General features: G+C 36.1%; 1 protein-coding gene across 2 annotated transcripts in view; it reads right to left on the bottom strand.

Moving 5' to 3' along the window:
* Sas-4 (spindle assembly abnormal 4) overlaps window positions 1–22,811 on the bottom strand; it is a 527,986-nt gene that overhangs the window by 472,963 nt on the left and 32,212 nt on the right. For both annotated transcript variants that reach the window (XM_090396928.1, XM_090396929.1), the window contains exon 3: window positions 13,627–13,664. In XM_090396928.1, coding sequence (XP_090253054.1) covers window positions 13,627–13,664 — 38 coding nt within the window. The remainder of the gene's footprint in view (window positions 1–13,626; window positions 13,665–22,811) is intronic.

Raw genomic sequence — 22,811 nt, 5'->3', positions numbered from 1 at the left:
AGGCATGTGGTGAGGTTGTGTGCAAGGATAAAAAAATCAGAACTCCCTGGTGGACACAGGAAGTTAAAGAGGCAGTGAAGGAAAAGAAGAAAGCATACCAAAACTTCTTGTCAAATAAGTCAGCTTGTGCTCTTAGATAATATAGAGACAAATGCAAGAATGCTAAACACTGTGTAAAACTAGCTAAACAAAAGTCATGGGAGGACTTTGGCAAGAATATAGAAAATAAATATCAAGAAGGTGGCAAAATATTCTGGAGGTTGTTGAAGAAGCTTAGGAATGGAGAAAAGAGTGCTGTAAAAGGAGTTAGAGATGATAAAGGTGACATGAAAACTGGAGAAAAAGATATCCTTGAAGTATGGAGTAATTACTTTGAAAAACTGCTAAAAGAAACAAGCAGTGATGACAGCACAGTGGTAAAAAACACTGACCAGGCATGCAGGCAGGATTACATATCCATACTTGAAGTAGAAAAAGCCATCAAAGGCTTAAAATGTGGAAAGGCAGCTGGAGTAGATGATATTCAACCAGAAATGCTGAAATATGGTGGTATAAGAGTCTTACAGTGGCTGCACTGCATAGTTCAGAAAGCATGGACAGAGGGACGAATTCCCGATGATTGGAGTAGAGCTCTCATAGTACCCATATATAAAAAGGGAAATAAACTGAATGTGCGAATTACAGAGGTATTTTTCTACTGAGTGTTCCTGGCCAGATCTATGCAAGTATACTTGAGAAACAGTTGAGAAGAATTGTGGAAGAAAAGCTTGGTGAAGAACAAGCTGGATTCAGGCCAAACAGAGGCTGTCAGGATCAGATCTTCACTCTACGACAAATAGTCGAGAAAGCATGGGAATATAACAAAGATCTGCATTTAAGTTTTGTCGATTTGGAAAAGGCATATAAGGTGCCAAGAGAATAGCTATTCAATACGTTGGAGTTATATGGTGTCAATGGGGCATTATATCAAGCAATACTTAGTCTTTATTTGAGTTGTAAGTCAGCAGTCAGAATTGAAGCAAGTACAGGAAGATGGTTTAATGTTAAATCTGGTGTGAGATCAAGGATGTACATTATCCCCTCTGTTATTCATTATCTATATGGATCACATTATGAAGGAAAGTTCTATTAAACACGATATCAAAATTGGTGATGTTAATGTCAGCTCTTTGCTTTATGCAGATGATGTTAAACATCTAAATAAATCCGCTACAAGTCTGCAAGATTTTCTGACTAAATGGAATAGCTGTTGTAATAGACATGGTATGAAGGTCAGCAATAAAAAGACAAAGACAATGAAAATAGGCAGAATCATTGAAAATGTCAACTGTGTTGTGAATGGAGAACCTGTGGAACAAGTAAAACATTTTAGCTACTTAGGCACGATTTTTACTGAAGATGGTAAATTAAATATAGAAATAGACAACAGAATCAGCAAAGCTGGTATGGTGGGAAGTCAATTGAATAAATTCATATGGAATAAGAGAGAAATTAGTCAGAACACTAAATTAGCTATATACAAGACAGTGTTCAAACCAGTTTTAACTTATGGAACTGAGAGCTGGGTCAGAAGTAAAACACTTGACCAAAGACTAGGGACCGCAGATATGAGAGTCCTGAGAAAGATTATAGGCATGAACAGATGGCATCAATGGCAATATCATATTAAAAATGAGGATATTAGGAAAGAACTTGACATTTTCATCATCCAGGAATGCGTTAGCAGTGCTAATCTCAGGTGGTATGGTCACCTAAACAGAATGGGTGAGGAAAGATTAGCAAAACAAGTGTTCTCTGCCAGGTTGGCAGGAAAACGACCCAGAGGAAGATCAAGATATAGGTGGTTTGATACGGTACAAAGTGCCTTAGACGATAAAAATGTAAGATCTGATAATGTTGGAGTCTTAACAAGTAACAGACTGATTTGGAGGAAAATTGTAGATAGGAAGTTAGTAATGATGTTGTTTTTTTCATGTAGTACTATCATATCCTGTACACCCCTTGTGGGTACACGGCAGGAATTTGATGATGAAGAATGACCTAGTAGAAAATATCACAATGTTAGAACTGAAAAATATAATAAAGAAGATGAAAAATAGGAAAACGCCATGAGAAGGCAATATAAATAAAAAACTATACAAAAATGCAGGTGAAAAATTTAATGAAAGACTTCTGAAATTTTTTAATATGGTTTGGATGTCCGGAAAAACCCCTAACTCTTGGAAAAAAGCACTGGTTATCCCAATCTATAAAAAAGGAAATAAAGACAATTGCAATAATTATAGGGGAATTAGCCTGCTGAATACAGGATAGAAAATATATGCAGGAATATTAAAAGAGAAACTAAGCAGCATTGTAGAAGTCAAATTACTAGAAGAACAAATGGTTTCCGAAAAGGCCGATCCTGCATAGATCCAATTTTTACTTTAAAATTATTAATAGAAAAGAGAAGAGAATTTCAAAATGAAACACACGTGGCCTTTATTGATTATGAAAAAGCCTTTGACAAAATTAGTAGACAAAAATTGTTTAAAATATTAACCGATTTAAACATACCAAACCAACTTTTACAATCTATTCAAGAAATATATACATGAAATAAAATAGCAGTTAAATTAGAACACATCTCAGAATGGAAAGATATATCAAGAGGAGTACGACAAGGATGTACCCCTCTCACCTCTGCTTTTCAATATATATATAAATGAAATATTAACAATCTGGAAACAGCATAACCCATTTGGTATACAAATGACTCTGCAAATGAAGAGAGATACACTACTATTTGCAGATGATCAAATAGTATTAGCTACATCAGAAGATGACTTACAAAGATCATTAAAATCATTAAATGACATCTCAAAGCACTATAATATGACAATATCCAAAGAAAAAACAAAAATAATGGCATTCAAAGGAGAAAACCCAATAAGAAGTAAAATAGTGATAGATAATAAAATACTAGAACAAGTAAACAATTTCAGATACTTGGGATGTGATCTATCATACGAAGAAGAAAAAGACAGACACTAAAATATCAAACTTTGTTCAAAGTAAATGGCATAATAAATAATATATTTAAGCCATCCCTGGTACAAAAACAGACTAGAATCAGACTATATAATGTCTTGTCAAAACCAACTCTACTATACGGAAGCGAAACATGGACCATGACAAGGAAAGATGAAAAACGAATTCAAACAGCAGAAATGAAGTTCCTCAGAAAAACAGCTGGATATACCAAGTGGGACCACAAAACAAATGAAAAAATCTTACAATCCCTGAAAATAAAACCAATTAATTACTACATAAGAGAGTATAAACAAAAATGGCTAGAACATTTAAATCGAATGGACAAGAGCAAACTACCAAAAATATTATACAGATACAAAATAAGTGGAAAAAGAAGAATCGGAAGAGCAAGAAAGAGATGGCATGAGACCGGAACAGGCCACATGGCCTAAATTCCATGTTAGGAAGAAGAAGAGACTTCCTACCATACCAGGTTTGTTGATTCTGTTGTCTATTTCCATATTTAATTTACCATCTTCACTAAAAATCCTGCCTAAGTAGCTGAAATGTTTTACTTGTTCTATAGGTTCTTCATTCACAATGCAGTTGATATTTTCAATGTTTCAGCCTATTTTCATTGTCTTTTTAATGCTGACCTTCAATACCATATCTATTACAACAGTTATTCAATTTAGTCAGGGAATCTTGCAGACTTGTAGCGGATTTATTTAGAAGTATAACAACATCCGCATAAAGCAAGAGCTGAGATTAACATCTCCAATTTCGAAATCAGGTTTAATACTACTTTTCTTCATAATGTGATTCATATAGATAATGAATAACAGAGTGGATAATGTACATCCTTGTTTATCACCAGATTTAACATTAAACCACCTTCCTGTACTTACTGGAATTCTAACAGCTGACATGCAACTCAAAGACTAAGTATTGCTTGATATAATGCCCCATTGACACCATATAACTGTAGCGTTTAGAATAGCTTCTCTCTTGGCACCTTGTCATATGCCTTTTCCAGATCTACAAAACTTAAATACAGATATAATAAATTTAGTTTAATCCTTTATCCAAGTGTGAGCAAACAAAGTTTGCACCTGAAAATATCTTCAAGACTGGAGTAAGATAGTACAACACTGGGCAACTCGTAGCAAAGGTGGAGCAAGCTCCCATCACTCCGATCCCAGTATCTCCCATAATGCAAGACGCATCTCCTTGTGGATATGTATAATGCTATGCATTAAGGGAAGGGCCACTACCCTTCTTAAAATTTTCTTTCATGTTCTTCTTTTCAATATGAAATTCAATTTTATCCTGCTCAAGACTAAATGGTGATCACTTCCCATTTCAAATCCTCTGTATACTCTGGTGTCCTGCACCAGTGGGAAAACATCTCTATCAACAATAACAATCAATGAGTTTTCTTATTCCTTGCCTCTACTCTCTCTCTCTCTCTCTCGTGCATGGATAGGATTCACATAAAAACAATAAAATAATAGAAAAATTAAGAAAAGTGTTGAAGTAATGATGATATTTTCATTATGTTGGACTTCCATAGATGCAACAAGACAATGCATTTTCCATAAGACAGTTATTGCCACTGATCACACAATGAATTCCAATGAGATCAAGCTCGTATCCAGGTATCAAGCTGCTCTTCATCATCATCAAATTCCTGACATGTACCATCAAGAGGCATACAGGATATTACACCCTCTATTCAAAAAGAAACCGAACTTTTTGAAAATAGAACTAGTGGCTCCACCTGTTGTATCTTTTTGTTGTCAAAAGCAGCCACCTTCATTAGTGTTGTGTCAACTGTTTATGACATTTGTTTCATTAGAAGCTGAGTATAGTGTCAAGAGTGACAGTGTGTTTTGACGAATGGTCGGCCATCACGATATTCATGCCGTACACGACGAATTCTTGCTATCAGTTGCTTCAAAACTTCGAGATAAAACTCAACATTGTCCATTTGGCCAGGTGGAACGAATTCTTTGTGGATAGACCCTTGGAATCATAGAAACAAATCAGCATTGTCTTTACTTTCAACTTCTCCAAGCGACTTTTTTTTGGATGCCGCTCTTCTGGTGGTCTCCACTCAGCACTCTGGAGCTTTGTTTCGGGCTCATACTCAAAACACCACATTGCATCACCAGTAACAATCATTTCAAGGAAGTTTGAGTCCTTACAAGAAGTTTTAATGAGGTCCTTGAAGTGTTCAATTCGATACTTTTTTGGTCGTAGGTCAACTTGTGGGGAACAAATCACGAATTCAATTTAAGAAGACCCAAACTGTCGGTCAAAATGTTGTGCACAGTTGATTTTGGAATTCCCAATTCATCTTCAATCAATTTCACAGAAGATTTCAGGTTTTCTTTGATCAAATCATGCACTTTTTGGATGTTGACTTCATTCAGTCCAGTTTTTGGATGGTCTGGCTTTTCGTTGTCCTCGAGCGTCTCACAACTTTCAGATCACCTAAACCACTTGTAAACTTGAGTATGGGATAAGCATTCATCACTGTACGTTTTTTGAAGCATTTCACGCATTTCAGTAAAACTTTAACCAAGTTTAACGCAAAAGTCAATAGCAGCTCTCTGTTTGAAACTCATTTTCCGACCATTCATCAAAACACACTGTCACTCTTGGCACTATAACTAGGCTTCTAATGAAACAAATGTCATAAACAGTTGACACAACACTAATGAAGATTGCCGCTTTCGACAAAAAAAGATACAACAGGTAGTGCCACTAGTTTCTTCTATTTTTGAAAAGTTTGGTTTCTTTTTGGACAGAGGGTGTATGATGGTACTAAATGAAAAATTTACATCATTATCAACTTCCTGTCAAAAATCTTCCTCCAAATCAAGCTGTTATCTGCAAATACTCCAACATTATCAGATATTATATTTCTGTCTTCTAAGGCACTTTTTACTCTATCAATCCACCTATATCTTGGTCTTCCTTGGTTTTCCAGCCAATCTGGCAGAGAATACTTGTTTTGCCAATCTTTCTTCTCTCATTCTGTTTAAGTGACCATACCACCTGAGATTAGCTCTGCTAAAACATTACTGGATGCTAACAATGTCAAGTTCTTTCCTAATATCCTCATTTTTAATATGATATTGTCATTAATGACATCTGTTCATGAGACTAATCTTTCTTAGGACTCTCATATCTATGGTCTCTAGTGCTTTGATCATGCATTGTATTTCTAATCCAGCTCTCAGATGCATAAGTTAAATTTGGTTTGAATACTGTCTTGTATACAGTGTTTTTGACTAATTTCCCTCTTATTCCATATAAATTTATTTAGTGGCATTTCTACTAAAACCACTTTGCTTATTCTGTTGTCTATTTTTGATATTTAATTTACCACCTTCACTTAAAATTGTGCCTAAATAGCTGAAATGTTTTACTTGTTCTACAGATTTCCCATTTAGGATATAGTTGATGTTTTCAATGTTTCTGCCAATTCTTGCAGACTTGTACTGGATTTATTTTAAAGTATAACATTATCTGCATATAGTAAAGAGCTGAGATTAACATCTATAATTTTGATACCAGGTTTCATACAGCTTTCCTTCACACTGTGATCCATATAGATAATGAATAACAGAAGGGATAATGTACATACTCATCCGACACCAGATTTAACAGTAAACTATCTTTCCTGTACTTCTTCCAATTCTAACTACTGACTTACAACTCAAAGACTAAGTATTGCTTGATACAATGCTCCACTGACACCATATAACTGTAGCGTTTTGAATAGCTTTTCTCTTGGTACCTTGTCATATGCTTTTTGCAGGTCTACAAAACTTAATATAGATCCTTGTTATATTCCCACGATTTCTAAACTATTTGTCATAAACTGAAAGTCTGATACTGACAGCTTTTATTCGGCCTCAATCCAGCTTGTTTTTCACCAAGCTTTCCTTCCACAATCCTTCTCAACCATTTCTCAAGTATATTTGCATAAATCTTACCAGGAATGCTCAGTAGGGAAATAACTCTGTAATTCTCACATTCAGCTTTATCTCCTTTTTTTTTATACATATGACTATGAGAGCTGTACTCGCATCTGGACAGGCTTTCTGGACTGTGCAGTGCAGCCACTTCAAGACTTTTATACCTCCATACTTGAGCATTTCTGGTCAAATATCATATTCTCCCACTGCCTTTCCACATTTCAGGCTTTTGATGGCTTTTTCTACTTCAAGTATGGATATGAATTTCTGATTGCATGCCTGTTGAGTGTTTTTTACTACTGTGCTGTCACTGCTTGTTTCATTTAGCAATTTTTCGAAGTAATTATTCCATACATCAAGGATATCTTTTTCTTCAGTTTTCATGTCACCTCTAATTTATATCTCATCATCTCTAATTCCTTTTAATGCACTCTTTCCTCCAAGCTTTTTCAACAGTCTCCAAAATATTTTCCCACCTTCTTGATATTTATTTTCTATGTTCTTACCATAGTCTTTCCATGACTTTTGTTTAGCTAGTACTCAGTGTTTAGATTTCTTACATTTGTCTCTGTATTTTCTAAGAGCACAAGCTGACTTATCCGACAGGATCTTTTGATATGCTTTCTTCTTTTCCTTCACTGCCTCTTTAACTTCCTGTGTCCACCATGGAGTTCTGATTTTTCTATCCTTGCAGACAACCTCACCACATGCGTCTCTGGCTGAATCAATCAATGTTTTCTTCAGGGTTTGTCAATGAATCTCCAAGGTTTGGTTCCTGTTCTGAAACTCAAATTTTTTCTTCAATAATCTTTCTGTATTTTAGTCTACAGTTCACATCTGAGAGCCTCAACTTTTATTCGCTTTAAGACTTTCTTATGTGCTCTTCTTTTCAGTATGAAATTCAATTTTATCCTGCTCAAGACTAAATGGTGATCGCTTCCAATTTAAAAAACCACTATCAATAATAACATAGTCAATGAGACTTTTCATATTCCTTGCTTCTTCTCTCCATGTGAATTTGTGCACATTTTTATGTTGGAACATTGTATTAGTAATTAAAAAAAGATTGTACCAAATATTTTTGTATGTCTGACAATCATTTTCTAATCTGCTATTTAGATCTCCAATAAGGACCAATTTTTCTTTTTTCATTGTGTCAGCTGCTTTCTCTAAAACCTCAAAAAATTCCTCCATTTCTACCTTAGTAGAACCTTCTGTGGGACTATAAGCACAAATAAGTCTCATTATAAAATCTCACGAGAAATTTTTTTAGTGAATTTTCGCTAAAGATTTTCCAATTTTTTTTGTCTGAATTAATAAGAAAAAATTGTGCTTAGCAAGATGTAAAAATAAAAAAAATAAATTACTATTAGAATGCGCCTGCACTTTAGACGTTTGTAAAAGCTTAATAGGAGTTAAGCCAGATTAGAGCTGAATACAACCAAAATCGTAAGGTCTCGGGCCAGCGATGACGTCAATTCTTTCATTGCTTCTGGCTAATCCTGGAATACTATTACTTAAGAACAAAGGACTGAAAATTGAATAAAAGGCAATGCAGCATGTGGTTCTGGGCTTTTTGGTCCTTGGTCTCTTGCTTGGCTCTTCACCTACCACTTCTACAGGAGTTCCTTCCCTGAATCCAGGAGGATCGTTCTTCCCGCCACCGATGCCAGCTCACTCTCTTTCTAGGTTCCGGGTAGCTACGGCAGAACCCCCAGCGTGTCCGACGAAAGAAAACTCTCAAGGATTAACTGGACGGAAGACGCTCCAGTCTCAACGTGTGTTACAGAATGTAAATCGGACTTTCCTCTCAAGAATGTAGCAAGTAAGCCATTATTTTGTTGTAATATGTTATGTGAATGTAACTCGAGATCATAAAAGATTGAGAGAGGTTACTTGTTAACTGGCAGTTAAATTGAAGTTGAATTAAGGGAAGAGTATGTATTGCTAAGTATGTCTAATTCATAAGTTGCTTGTGATAGTATCTGAAAGTGTATCAATTAAGTATTAAATGTGTTGGAAGAAAGTTAAAGTGATCCTTCTTGGAATATTTATGCATGCTTGCAGGCCAAGTGGTGTCATAGAAGACGCTGTTATTTCACAGAAAAATAAATTTTCTGATAGTGAATGCACTATAGTTTCTGTTGCTTAGGTAGCAAGTTGTCTTTGTGTGTTAAAGTGCTTTAGATTAAGTAATTCTTTTATTAACTTTTATGTGTTTTGTGTTATATCCTTTAGTTTGATAATAAACATGTTTTTGTTTTAATTACCTGGTTCTCATTTTTTAGCAAATGCACTATCCCAAAAATATTAACGAACGTGCGGGAATAGAATAAAGTTACGAGCTACGACTTGCATGTAAAGAAATTGTATAGAAGTATTAATTTATTTTTGTTTTCCCCTCACCCTGACTTTCAAACATAAAAGGGTCAATTAAGTGGTGCAGTCGTTACGAATAAATAAATTTCTTAATTGATATTGCACGATTGCTCAGGGACTGTTACATTAGATAGACATTACACGAGCTCTATCTAGCTACAGAAAAGGGGGGGGGGGTGCAAGAATAAATTTAAGTAGGGAAGTAGATAGATAGATAGAATAGATAAAGGGAAAAGCAAAGAAAGTAAATATTTTACAAAGATGCAACAGACAAAGATTTAATAGGATTTAATAAGAATTTAAAGAAACAACAATATATCACATCATTGTCCAGTTCTCCATTCTGATATTTGCCCACAAATATTCTGATATATATTTGTGGGAAAATATCAATATATATCAAATATAAGAATACAATTTGGTTGGCTAAATCCCAAATTGCCAGCCCATCTTCGTTTGTTCACAATTAGGTCAGAGGCCCCGATTGGTTCTCCACATTCCCTTAAAGGTTATGTGGAGATCTCCTCTCAGTTACACAGCTTTGACCCATAAGCACCACATATCAAGCTGTTTGAGTAAAATTGGTAGCACACTACATACAAATTTTACTCAAATAATATGATTTTATGCTCTTAATATTCAATGCTATTTATGATTTAAATTAGTTGCTCTTATAGGTATTATTTCTGGAAAAATTTCCGTGTTACTCTTCTAAGTAAATATTATTTTTATGGCTTATTTTTGTTTAGGAGTTAATCAAATTAGTCAATCAATTAGAAGTCAATCAAAAGGAGACAAAGACAATGAAAATAGGCAGAAGCACTGAAAATATCAACTGCATTGTGAATGGAGAACCTACAGAACAAGTAAAACATTTCAGCTACTTAGGCACAATTTTTGAAGATGGTAAATTAAATATAAAAATAGACAATAGAATCAACAAAGCCGGTATGGTAGGAAGTCAACTGAATAAATTTATATGGAATAAGAGAGAAATTAGTCAAAACACTAAATTAGCTGTATGCAAGACAGTGTTCAAACCAATTTTAACTTGTGGATCTGAGAGCTGGGTTAGAAGTAAAACACTTGACCAAAGACTAGAGACCACAGATATGAGTCCTGAGAAAGATTAGGGGCACGAACAGATGGCATCAATGGCAATATCATATTGAAAAGGAGGATATTAGGAAAGAACTTGAGAATGATCAGGTGGTATGGGAGAGGAAAGATTAGCAAAACAAGTGTTCTGTGCCAGTTTGGCAGGAAAAGACCAAGATTAAGATCAACATATAGGTGGATTGATACAGTAAAAAGTGACTTAGAAGATAGAAATATAAGATCTGACAATGTTGGAGCCTTGACAGGTAACAGATTGATTTGAAGGAAAATCATAGATAGAAGTTAGTAATGATGTAAATGTTTCATGTAGTACTATCATATCCTGTACACCTCTTGAGCGTAAATGTCAGGAATTTGATGATGATTGTATAGAAGTACCCTTTTTTTTTGTAATGCCATTGGCTTTTTATTCAATTTTTAGGGCATTATTGATGTTTTAAAGACAGATACAGGAAGAATATATAGAAAGAATAATTCGGACAAAACTTCATAGGATGTTGCTGGTTGTCTTCTTATTCAGCAGCATCTGGAGTATAGCGATATACATTTATATGCTGTTGACGTATGACTGAAAGGAAGGGGGTTGGAAATGTGGAGGATAGAGAGACGTGGGAGATTTATTAGTGAGGGAAGAGGTGTGTGAATTTTAAAAATAAAAACCTTGGTTTTGTAAGGGTGGGTAGGGAATTCTTTGGGAGGGAAGTGAGAGATAGAAATTTTTGGGGAAGGAGAAAGATATATGATAGGATCAAGGGTGAGAGTAACGGAGTGTGAGCCGTTTTGACAGTGAGTCATCTTTGGAGCTCGGGAGGGAAGTGGAAGCTATGGCTCACTCATGCCGGCTTGGCATTTTTGTCTTTATTGTAGCTGTGTTGTTTTCTTGATTGGTCAGAGTCGTGACCTAATTTTTATGTTTTGGAACTTCCAACTCATGGAGAGTATGTAGGGGCAGTGGACTTTTGAGTTTTTGTCACATTTTATAGCTATCGTTTCCGATATTTTAAGCACTGTTTCGTTTTCTTGTATGTCTATTATTATGGCTTTGTCGATTTGGGGGATATGCTTCTGTTCAAGGGTGTGGACTGCTATTTCGGTTTTTCTTGTATTTTGTATTCTGATTTTCTTTTGGTTGTTGCGTTTCTCATTGTTAGTTACTCTTGCCTGCAGATTAGATTTTTTACTAAATAATTTAAGGAAATTACAACGTCAACTAGGATATACATTAAAATAAATTTTAATATACTTCAATATTTTGGCAACGTCACGTTGCCATTTTCAAGAAACTTAAGAACAAGACACATGCACCCAGGCACAACAAACAGTAAGTGAGGAAGAAGCAGGAAACTATCATTTCTCCTAAAGTCCTGATGGTGTCCCCTAGCAGACAATATTGGTATTCTTGGGCGAATGGGCTGAAGGTCTTCTGATGTAGGTTTCCCAAATTTGAGGCAGTCTCATGCAGCCAAATTTGTTGAGGTTTGGATTGTTTCTGAGGGCTGAAGCTGATTCCATGAAAAGCCTTTCATATTTGTATTTACTACGGTGTATTATCGTGGCTTTCTTCCACCGTATTCTATGGCAGGTATCCAGCGCATGGTCAGCAAGACCAGAGTGGCTGTATTGGTGAAACCAGATGTAGTCCTTGTGTTCTGAAATTCTGATATTTGCTGTCCTGCCTGTTTGGCCAAAGTAGGACAGCTTACAGCTACAAGGGACCTGGTATACACCTGGTAGGTCTTGGGGGGGGGGGGGGGGTCTTTAATAGAGCAGATAAGGGATGCCAATTTTTTATATGGTCTGTAACAAGAAGTCATGTTTATTTAGGATTTTTGTAATTTTTTCCAAGGTGCCTCGGATATAGGGTATGGTGATGGATTTAGAGTAATCCTTGTTGTGAGAGGTGTGGTTTACTGGTTTCAATATTTTTTGGATTTTTTTTGGGGGGGGGGATAGCCATTGGCTGAAAAAGTGTTGAGAATATGGTTTAGTTCTGTGGTTAGGGCATTGTCATTTGAATAGATAAGTTTAGCCCTGTTGTGTAGTGTCTTAATGACTCCATATTGTTGCGAGGAGGGGTGGTGGGATTGTTGGTGAATGTATCTGCCTGTATGGGTGGGTTTTCTATAGACTGAGAAAACCAAGGTTCCATCAGGCTGGTGGGTGACTAGTGTGTCTAAGAAAGGAAGGCAGGTGTTTTTTTCCTCTTCCAGGGTGGATTTGATTCTGGGGTGTTGGTTGTTTAAGTGTGTTAGGAAGGAGAGGAGTGCATCGGAGCCATGTGGCCAAAAAGCGAACACATCAACATAGCGAAGCCAAATGGTTGGTTTTTGTGGGGCAGAGGTTAAGGCTTTCTCTTCAAGTCTCCATATAAAAGTTGGCCAAGGGTGGGGAGAGTGGAGAACCCATGGCTGTCCCCTCTATTTGTTTGTAGAATTTTCCTTGCCAAACAAAACAGCCTGAGTTCATTGTGAACTGAAACAGGGCTGTGATATTGGGAGGAAATTTAGCTTGGATTAGCTCTAAGGGACGTTTGAGTGGGACATTTGTGAATAGATATCAAAACTGACCATTATGTCAGTGTGTTTAAGTGTAAGGTTTTCTATGTATTTAATGTATATCCTAGTTGACGTAATTTCCTTAAATTATTTAGTAAAAAATGCATAACCAACGTCTAAGCCTTTCGACAAGAATGCCTGCAGATGTGCTTTTGATAGTTTGCTTATAGGTTTGATCAATGTAGTTTTCTTAATAAGTTATTCCATCTCTAAGATACACACTAGAAAATGGTGATGGCGACAGTGTACAGTGCTTATTATGCTGAAAGAAAGCTAAAATTTTTTATATATCATTCAATTTCAATAATAAGCTTTAGAGATAAATTTAATTTCCTGATATTAATTACAGTAAATAATCTCTTAGTTTACCTATTTACTTTGGGAAACCAATTTTCCTAATCAGTTAATTGAGTGTACCATTAAATTAATGTGCAGTTTCAGGAATCAGTAGACATGCCAATCCATCCAGGGATTGGTTAACTTATGTAGTTTGGTTATTTGTTGGACAATAACTGCAATATCACTGACTAAACTACTTTTTTTTAAGTGGAATTGTTTTTTTTAATACTCACCCCTTCAAGATCATGATTTACTTTGCAATCTCTTTTATCTGCAATAAACAGAAAACTTAAAAAAAAAAAAGCTTAATTACACCAAAAAATCAAATAACTACACATTCAAACATCCAACTATAAAAAAACTATCCTATCTTTGAATTACACAGAACACTACTTACTGAAGGTTTATTTTTCATTTGGTTAGACTATAATAAATTTAGTTTAATCCTTTATCCAAGTGTGAGCAAACAAAGTTAGTGCCTGAAAATATCTTCAGAACTGAGGTAAAGTAGTACAACAACACCGGGCAACTCGCAGCAAAGGTGGATCAAGATCTCAACTCCTTGTCTCAGTATCTCCCATAATGCACAGCACATCTCCTTGCGGACATGTATACTGCTATGCATTAAGGGGGGGGGGCATTACCCATACCGGTTTCGACCTTTAATGAGGTATCGTCAGTGGGAGCCAGGTCCAGAGTGGAGATACCAAGGCAGAAGCAATAGAAGAGGTCATCCTTACCTATAGGAGTTGCCAAAAGTTTGCTCACACTTGGATATATTCAAAGGACATATTCAATCCATATAAGCCAAAAGAATTTACCAAAGGACTTCATTGGCACTACTCAGAGAAAGAATCCAACACATCAGGTATGAAATGAATATAAGTGATGTTAATTGCTGCAACTATTTTGATGACATTTCTAATAGTCTAGATTACACGACCTGGAATAATACAGACCACATGATAGAATAGAGCTACGAAAAAACTTCCTTAAATAAAGCCAAACAAATTAGAAAATTTGAAAAACTTTACAAGAAAAAATACCAGACACACAAAGGCCTCCCAGATAACAAAGTGATTTTCAACATGTCGAATCACTGCCTTTCGAAACATGAATCAGATATACTAAAGAAAGGTTTTAACTTTTCAATCACTCCAAATTACATTCCTAAAATGGACTTTATGTGTGGAATTGAAAAAAAGTCTCTACCCACTACCACAAGTTGTAGCCAACGATATTAGATTCCAAAGCACGATCATCCTAGCAAAAGCAAAACAACCAAAACTGAATACCACTCCTGATAGGAAAGCTATTCAGAACTTGAGGAAGAACAAAGAAATAATAATAACTAAAGCAGACAAGGGGAATGCCACCGCCATCCTAAACTCAAAAGACTATTTCAAGAAGATAAAGGACTTACTATCAGACAGTTCCACGTACAAAATCCTCAACAAAGATCCTACCGTGAAGAACCATAATGAGACAAACTTCCTGATCCGTAACATGAATACTTTGGCCTGAAGAACTAAAAAGAAAACTTAAATCCTCACATTCCATTACTCCTAGACTGTATGGGGCATCTAAAGTGCATAAGGAAGAAGTGCCACTTTGTCTGATTGTGGATGGCAGGTCCTCCTCCACTTACCTATTAGCTAAGCACCTAGCGAACTTACTTAAGGGAAAAATTACACAAACAGAATCCTACATAAAAAATTCTCAACACTTTGTTGACAAACTCAAAAACGTGATGATAACACAAACAGACATAATGGCCAGTCTAAACGTAGTATCCTTGTTCATGAATGTAAAAGTAGAAGAAGTCATGAACATTATCAAAGATCTCTTTCCTGCTGATATTACAAGATGTTCAAGCATTGCCTACAATCAAATTTCTTCAAAGTTAACAACAAGGTATAGAAACAATTAGAAGGCCTAGCCATGGGCAGCCCTCTGTCGCAGACCTTTTCATGGAGAAATTTGAAAATTAAATCTTTACCAGCATTACTCCTAAACCTTCAATATGGTGGAGATATGTAGACAATATCTTCATCATATGGCAAGACAACATGGAAAACCTACATATGTTTGTCAATAGAATCAATGCACTCCACAATAAAATTTACTCTAGAAGTAGAAAACAACAAACAGCTACCCTTCTTGGACATACTAGTTAAAAGACAAGGTAACAATATCAAACTGTCCATTTACAAAAAACCTATGGACACTGGACAATATCTACATTACTCTTCAAACCATCATAGGTCACATAAACAAAGCATCATCCACATGTTGAGAAATCGAGCTAGAAACTTTATCTCCGACAAAGTAGTTCAAACAGAACTGTCTCAAATCGCTATAACATTATTGCAAAATGGTCATTCTCGAAATATCATCAACAAATTTCTATATAAAGATAACCAACAAGAAAGAACAGTCTCCCAGCAAATTTCAATAGCAGTCATCCCCTTTATGGGTTCAATTTCCACCAAAATTGCAAGACTGTTAAAGGCCCATAACATCAAGGTTGTATTTAAACCAACTACTAGCATCAGACAGGTTCTAAGATCTCCTAAAGACAGTGTTCCATTTTATAAATATCGTGTGTATAATATTCCATGCATGTGCGGTCTTTCCTACAAACTTCGAGAAGCCTGGAAATAAGACAGAAAGAACATGTCATCATCATCATCATCATCAAATTCCTGCCATGTACCCTCAAGGGGTGTACAGGATATGACAGTACTACATGAAAAAATTACATCATTACTAACTTCCTATCTACAATTTTCCTCCAAATCAGTCTGTTACTTGTAAAGACTCCAACATTATCAGATCTTATATTTCTATCGTCTAAGGCACTTTGTACCGTATCAATCCACCTATATCTTGGTCTTCCTCTGGGTCGTTTTCCTGCCAACCTGGCAGAGAACACTTGTTTTGCTAATCTTTCCTCTCCCATTCTATTTAAGTGACCATACCATCTGAGATTAGCTCTGCTAACGCATTCCTGGATGCTGACAATGTCAAGTTCTTTCCTAATATCCTCATTTTTAATATGATATTGCCATTGATGCCATCTGTTCACGCCTCTAATCTTTCTCAGGACTCTCATATCTGCGGTCTCTAGTCTTTGGTCAAGTGTTTTACTTCTGACCCAGCTCTCAGATCCATAAGTTAAAATTGGTTTGAACACAGTCTTGTATACAGCTAATTTAGTGTTCCGACTAATTTCTTTCTTATTCCATATGAATTTATTCAATTGACTTCCCACGATACCAGCTTTGCTGATTCTGTTGTCTATTTCTATATTTAGTTTACCATCTTCAGTAAAAATTGTGCCTAAGTAGCTGAAATGTTTTACTTGTTCCACAGGTTCTCCATTCACAACACAGTTGACATTTTCAATGATTCTGCCTATTTTCATTGTCTTTGTCTTTTTATTGCTGACCTTCATACCATATCTATTACAACAGCTATTCAATTTAGTCAGAGAATCTTGCAGATTTGTAGCGGATTTATTTAGAAGTATAACATCATCCGCATAAAGCAAAGAGCTGACATTAACATCTCCAATTTTGATATCAGGTTTAATACCACATTCCTTCATAATGTGATCCATATAGATAATGAATAACAGAGGGGATAATGTACATCCTTGTCTCACACCAGATTTAACCTTAAACCATCTTCCTGTACTTCCTTCAATTCGAACTGCTGACTCACAACTCAAATAAAGACTAAGTATTGCTTGATATAACGCACCAGTGACACCATATAACTGTAGCGTATTGAATAGCTTCTCTCTTGGCACCTTGTCATACGCCTTTTCCAGATCGACAAAACTTAAATACAGATCTTTGTTATATTCCCATTCTTTCTCGACTATTTGTCGTAAAGTGAAGATCTGATCCTGACAGCCTCTATTTGGCCTGAATCCAGCTTGTTCTTCCACAATTCTTCTCAACCGTTTCTCAAGTATACTTGCATAGATCTTGCAAGGAACACTTAGTAGGGAAATACCTCTGTAATTCTCACATGCAGTTTTATTTCCCTTTTTATATATGGGTACTATGAGAGCTCTACTCCAATCATCGAGAATTCGTTCCTCTGTCCAGGCTTTCTGAACTATGCAGTGCAGCCACTGTAAGACTCTTATACCACCATACTTCAGCATTTTTGGTCGAATATCATCTACTCCTGCTGCCTTTCCACATTTCAAGCCTTTGATGGCTTTTTCTACTTCTAGTATGTATATGTATTCCTGACTGCATGCCTGGTCAGTGTTTTTTATCACTGTGCTGTCATCACTGCTTGTTTCATTTAGCAGTTTTTCAAAGTAATTACTCCATACTTCAAGGATATCTTTTTCTCCCGTTTTCATGTCACCTTTATCATCTCTAATTCCATTTACAGCACTCTTTTAAAGAGTGCTGTAAATGGAATTAGCTTCTTAAGCTTCTTCAACAACCTCCAGAATATTTTGCCACCTTCTTGATATTTATTTTCTATATTTTTGCCAAAGTCCTCCCATGACTTTTGTTTAGCTAGTTTTACACAGTGTTTAGCATTCTTGCATTTGTCTCTATATTCTCTAAGAGCACAAGCTGAATTATTTGACAGGAACTTTTGGTATGCTTTCTTCTTTTCCTTCACTGCCTCTTTAACTTCCTGTGTCCACCAGGGAGTTCTGATTTTTTTATCCTTACAGATAACCTCACCACATGCCTCTCTGGCAGAATCAATCAATGTTTACTTCAGAGTTTGCCACTGAATCTCCAAGGTTTGATTCCTGTTCTCAAACTCTTTGATTTTTTCTTCAATAATCTTTGTGTATTTTAGCCTACAGTTCACATCTGAGAGTTGCTCAACTTTTATTCGCTTTAAAACTTTCTTACATGTTATTCTTTTCAATATGAAATTTAATTTTATCCTACTCAAGACTAAATAGTGATCACTTCCAATTTCAAATCCTCTGTACACTCTGGTGTCCTGCACCAGGGAGAAAACATCACTATCAACAATAACATAGTCAATGAGTCTTTTCTTATTCCTAGCCTCTTCTCTCCATGTGAATTTGTGCACATTTTTATGTTGGAACATGGTGTTAGTAATAACCAGTCCATGTCCTGAGCAGAAATCCAACAGATATTTGCCATTATTATTAGCTTTGCTCTTTTCTCCAAATTTTCCCAAAATATTTTTGTATGTCTCACAATCATTTCCTACTCTGCTATTTAGATCCCCAACAAGGACCAACTTTTCCTTTTTCATTGTGTCAGTTGCTTTTTCTAAAGCCTCAAAAAATTCCTCCACTTCTACCTTAGTAGAACCTTCTGTGGGACCATAAGCACAATAAAGTCTCATTGTCCAGTTCCCCATTCTCATATTTGCCGACATTACTCTACTTGAGACTGACTGCCATTCAAGAAGATTAGCCTCGTATTTTGTGTTGAATACTATGGCTACTCCTTTTCCTTGATTGTCATTGCCTGAATATAACATTTTGTATTTGTTGCTCAGAAAGATCTCACCAGTTTTGGTCTTTTTTGTTTCAGTCACCCCTATTATGTCGATCTGGTACTTATCTAATTCCTCAGCTAGCTCTATTTCTTTGCCATTCAGGCTTCTTACGTTGATAGTACCGATCTTTAACTCTGGTGATGTTGAGTTAATGTTTATTTTCAGATTTGTTCCAGTAGCTGACTTTTCGCTGTTCGCCCTGGTACCCTGGCAAAAACAACGGGGGCCTTGTTTAACCGGGCGATGCCCCAGCCGGCATGAAATTTTGTCATGTTGTACCATCATTCTATATTTTGGTTTAACCAATAAGAATACAATTTGGTCGGCTAAATCCCAAATTGCCAGCCCATCCTTGTCCGTTCAGTATCCAAGCAGATACCCAACAGGGTGCACCATGAGAAGGTGAGGATTGGACATTAGGTCAGAAGCCCTGGTCGGTTCTCCGCATTCCTTTAAAGGCTATGTGGAGGTCTCCTCTCAGTTATACAGCTTTGACCCTTAAGCACCCCATATATATATATATGTATGTATAAAATAAAAAGTGATGCTGGTTAGAACTAGCTATGTAGGCTGTTCAATAAGTAATAAGACTATTTATACAGAAAAAAAAACAGATTACCTTTAATTTTCATCATTTACATGGTCTTTTTCGAAGTAACTACCGTGAGACGCGATGCATTTGTCCCAACATTGCGTATACTTCTTAAACACATGTGAGAGTCCGTTTTGAGAGTTCTTTCAAAACCGCATCCGCAGCTTTTACACATGCTTTGTTGCTTTCGAAATGGCGGCCTCTTAGTGGTTTCTTGAGCTGATGAAACAGCCAGAAATCGCACAGTGCGAGATCAGGACTGTATGGAGGATGTGGTAGGATATCTGTGTTGTTCTTCTGCAAAACGTCCACTACACAACCAGCAATGTGTGGCCTTGCATTATCGTGGTGCAATAAGAGCCATTCTTCAGCAATGGATGCTTCCTTTTGACGTGCTTGATGATAATCGCTGCTGTGTTGATCATTGTCTCTGTGATGGACGTTGAAGGTCTTCCCTCACGTTCAAGATCTTCCACATTTTGCCTTCCTTCCTTAAAAGTTTTATGTCAGCAAAAAACACTTGCCCTCGACATTGCTTCATTGTGGAAAGCTTTGCATATCATGTTAAAAGTGTCCGATTGCGATTTTTGCAAACGCACACAAAATTTAATCGCATAACGCTGCTCCAAGGACACTTCCATTTCGAAGACTGGTCGCGCCTTGTAGGCGTGCCGAAACAAGCTTGCGTTTAGTCACGTGACACTCTGGCACATCAGCCCATATACACCATCTATCAACCTCTTTTGTCAATACAGACAGCAATATTTCTTTATTCCACAGAAATTAATATTGTGATGAGTGGTTTCGCCACAGTAAAATTAGTCTTATTACTTATTGAACAGCCCACGTATATATATATATATATATATATATATATATAGATATAGATATCTATATATATATATATATATGACTGCTGATTGTACATATATATGATCTTTTCATGGAAAATTTTGAATAAATAGGTTCCTGGCTAGTGCCAGGAACCTATTCACGACATTTTCATTATTTGGAAACAGCATTGCTGAGTTAAACGGTTTCCTTACTTCACCCAAAAAATAAAATTCACACTGGAAATTGAAAGAGATAGCAAACTACCACTGCTGAATAACATTCTGAAAAGTTCCACACGAGATGTTTATCACAAGCTTACTCATACCAGACATTACTTCCATTCATCTGCACCATCATCATCATTGCCCATGGGTCCAATGCCTGTAGGTGTCTGCTTGTTTCACCATTCCACTGCCAAGTGACTCAAATTCTGCAAACTCTTTCACACCATCTATCCATCTCACTTTGCCATCTTCTTCTGTTTATATTGTCCACTGTACCAAGCATCAAGGTTTTGATGTTTCTACAGTTATCCACTCTACAGATCTATTCAAAAAATTGTAGTTTCCATTGAATTATTGAAGCATCAAGGTTTTGATCTTTCTACCGTTATCCACTCTGCAGATCAAAAAATTGTAGTTTCCACTGAATTATTTTTTGCATTAGATTCTCTTTGCACCAATTAGTAGAATCTTTTCATAACATGGATAGCTAATATTCATCTCGCCGAATCACTGACCATCACTCATATCACAACCATAGACAGTGCTTGTGAATATGAATTTTTCCAGTAGTCGCAACTTTGTGGGAGGGCTCAATGATTTACTTTTCCATACTTTGTCCACTGCCTGTCGGTTTACTTTCACAATTGTTATCTGATATTAAATCATGCATCATGTTACTTACTATTATAATAACGGAATTAACTCAAGTAAATTATTCTTTATTCGTAGAATTTTCACCTGAGTATCACAGGCATCATAAGTACAGGCACAAAGGCTAATTAAACAATAGCTGTTATATTCACAAAGCACCACCTAAAGATTAAATTTCCTCAATTTATTAAAAAAAAAAATTTTTTTTTTCAATATATATATATGTGTATACAATTACAAGTTAGGAAATATTTGCTGATTTAGAGTACTATCTCCCACAAGGGGGAAGGACGTAGACCATCGGATCTGTTTAGGTTAAGGGAGTGAAGTAACATTTCACATGTTTCTTTGTAAAGCCATTCCATTAGGAACTGACTTTTGTGAATGACTTTTGTCTTGTTCCACTGAACTCTATGTCTGGTGTTGATGGCATGCTCTGCAAGTCCAGACTGTTCAGGTTCAAGGTACTGGATGTACAACTTGTGTTCTTCTAACCGGATCAGAGCAGATCTTCCTGTTTGTCCAAAATAAGATAATCCACAAGAACAGGGAATCTAGTAGACACCTGGATAGCTGAGATGTGGGAGCTCGTCCTTTAGAGACATGAGGAATGTGGAGATTGACGGATTGAAAGGCCACACAAATATTTAGTTGTTTTAACACTTTAGCTATGCGTTCACTAATACCTTGTACACAGGGGATAGGTGTACACATAGGTTCTTCTGTATTTGAAGAGGATGCTGGAGTATGACTACTTAAAGCTCTTTTTATGAAGGAATTCTTATAACCATTGGATATGAAGGAGGAATTAATATATCGTAATCTTTTTTGTAATAGTTCTTCTGAAGAACAAAAGGAGTGGGCTCTATGAACTAGTGTTTTTATGGTACCTGCCTTTTGACTGGGATGGTGACGTGATTCAGCATGGACGTACTGGCCTGTATGAGTCTCCTTCCTATAGACTGTGAATTATAGGTTACCATCTGGTTAGCAAAGAATTAAGAGGTCTAGAAATGCTAACTGCTTATTTACTTCTAGGGTGAATTGGATCCTTGGATGAAGTGTATTTATTTTTGAGAGAAACTGTTGTAATTCTTTCAAAGTGCCCTTCCATATGACAAAAATGTCGTCCACATATCTGAACCAAAGGTTAGGTCTAGGTGAAATGTTATCAAAAATATTTGTTCGAAGTGCTCCATGAAGAAGTTGGCAATAGCAGGAGATATACTGTTCCTTCGATTTGTTGGTATAACTGGTTTTTGAAGGAAAAATAACCGGACTTTATTACAAATTCAAATAATTTGACTATGTCTGGAGGAAATTCTTGGCATAGTAATTCAATGCTGTCCGCCAATGGAACATTCGTAAATAGCGAAACAACATCTAAAGTAATCATAATCTCTGAATTGTCTAGATGCAGATTGGAAATTTTATTTCTGAAATCTCTTAACATATATCCATGTAAACTGGTTAAAAAAAAAAAAAAAAAAAAAAACTATTCTTCAAAAATACCACTCCTCAACCAAATCCTGATATGCACTTTTTTTTTTTTAATCCTGTGCAGCTGTTTCCAAATTGATTGATGGAAGCAGCT

The sequence above is a fragment of the Typopeltis vanoorti genome, chromosome 8, assembly GCF_054136105.1.
Source record: "Typopeltis vanoorti isolate ZY-2024b chromosome 8, IOZ_Tvanoo_1.0, whole genome shotgun sequence".
In the NCBI taxonomy this organism is placed as follows: Eukaryota; Metazoa; Arthropoda; class Arachnida; order Uropygi; family Thelyphonidae; genus Typopeltis; species Typopeltis vanoorti.
The sequence above is the reverse complement of the archived record's forward strand: the minus strand, read 5'-3'. Positions and strand labels throughout refer to the sequence as shown.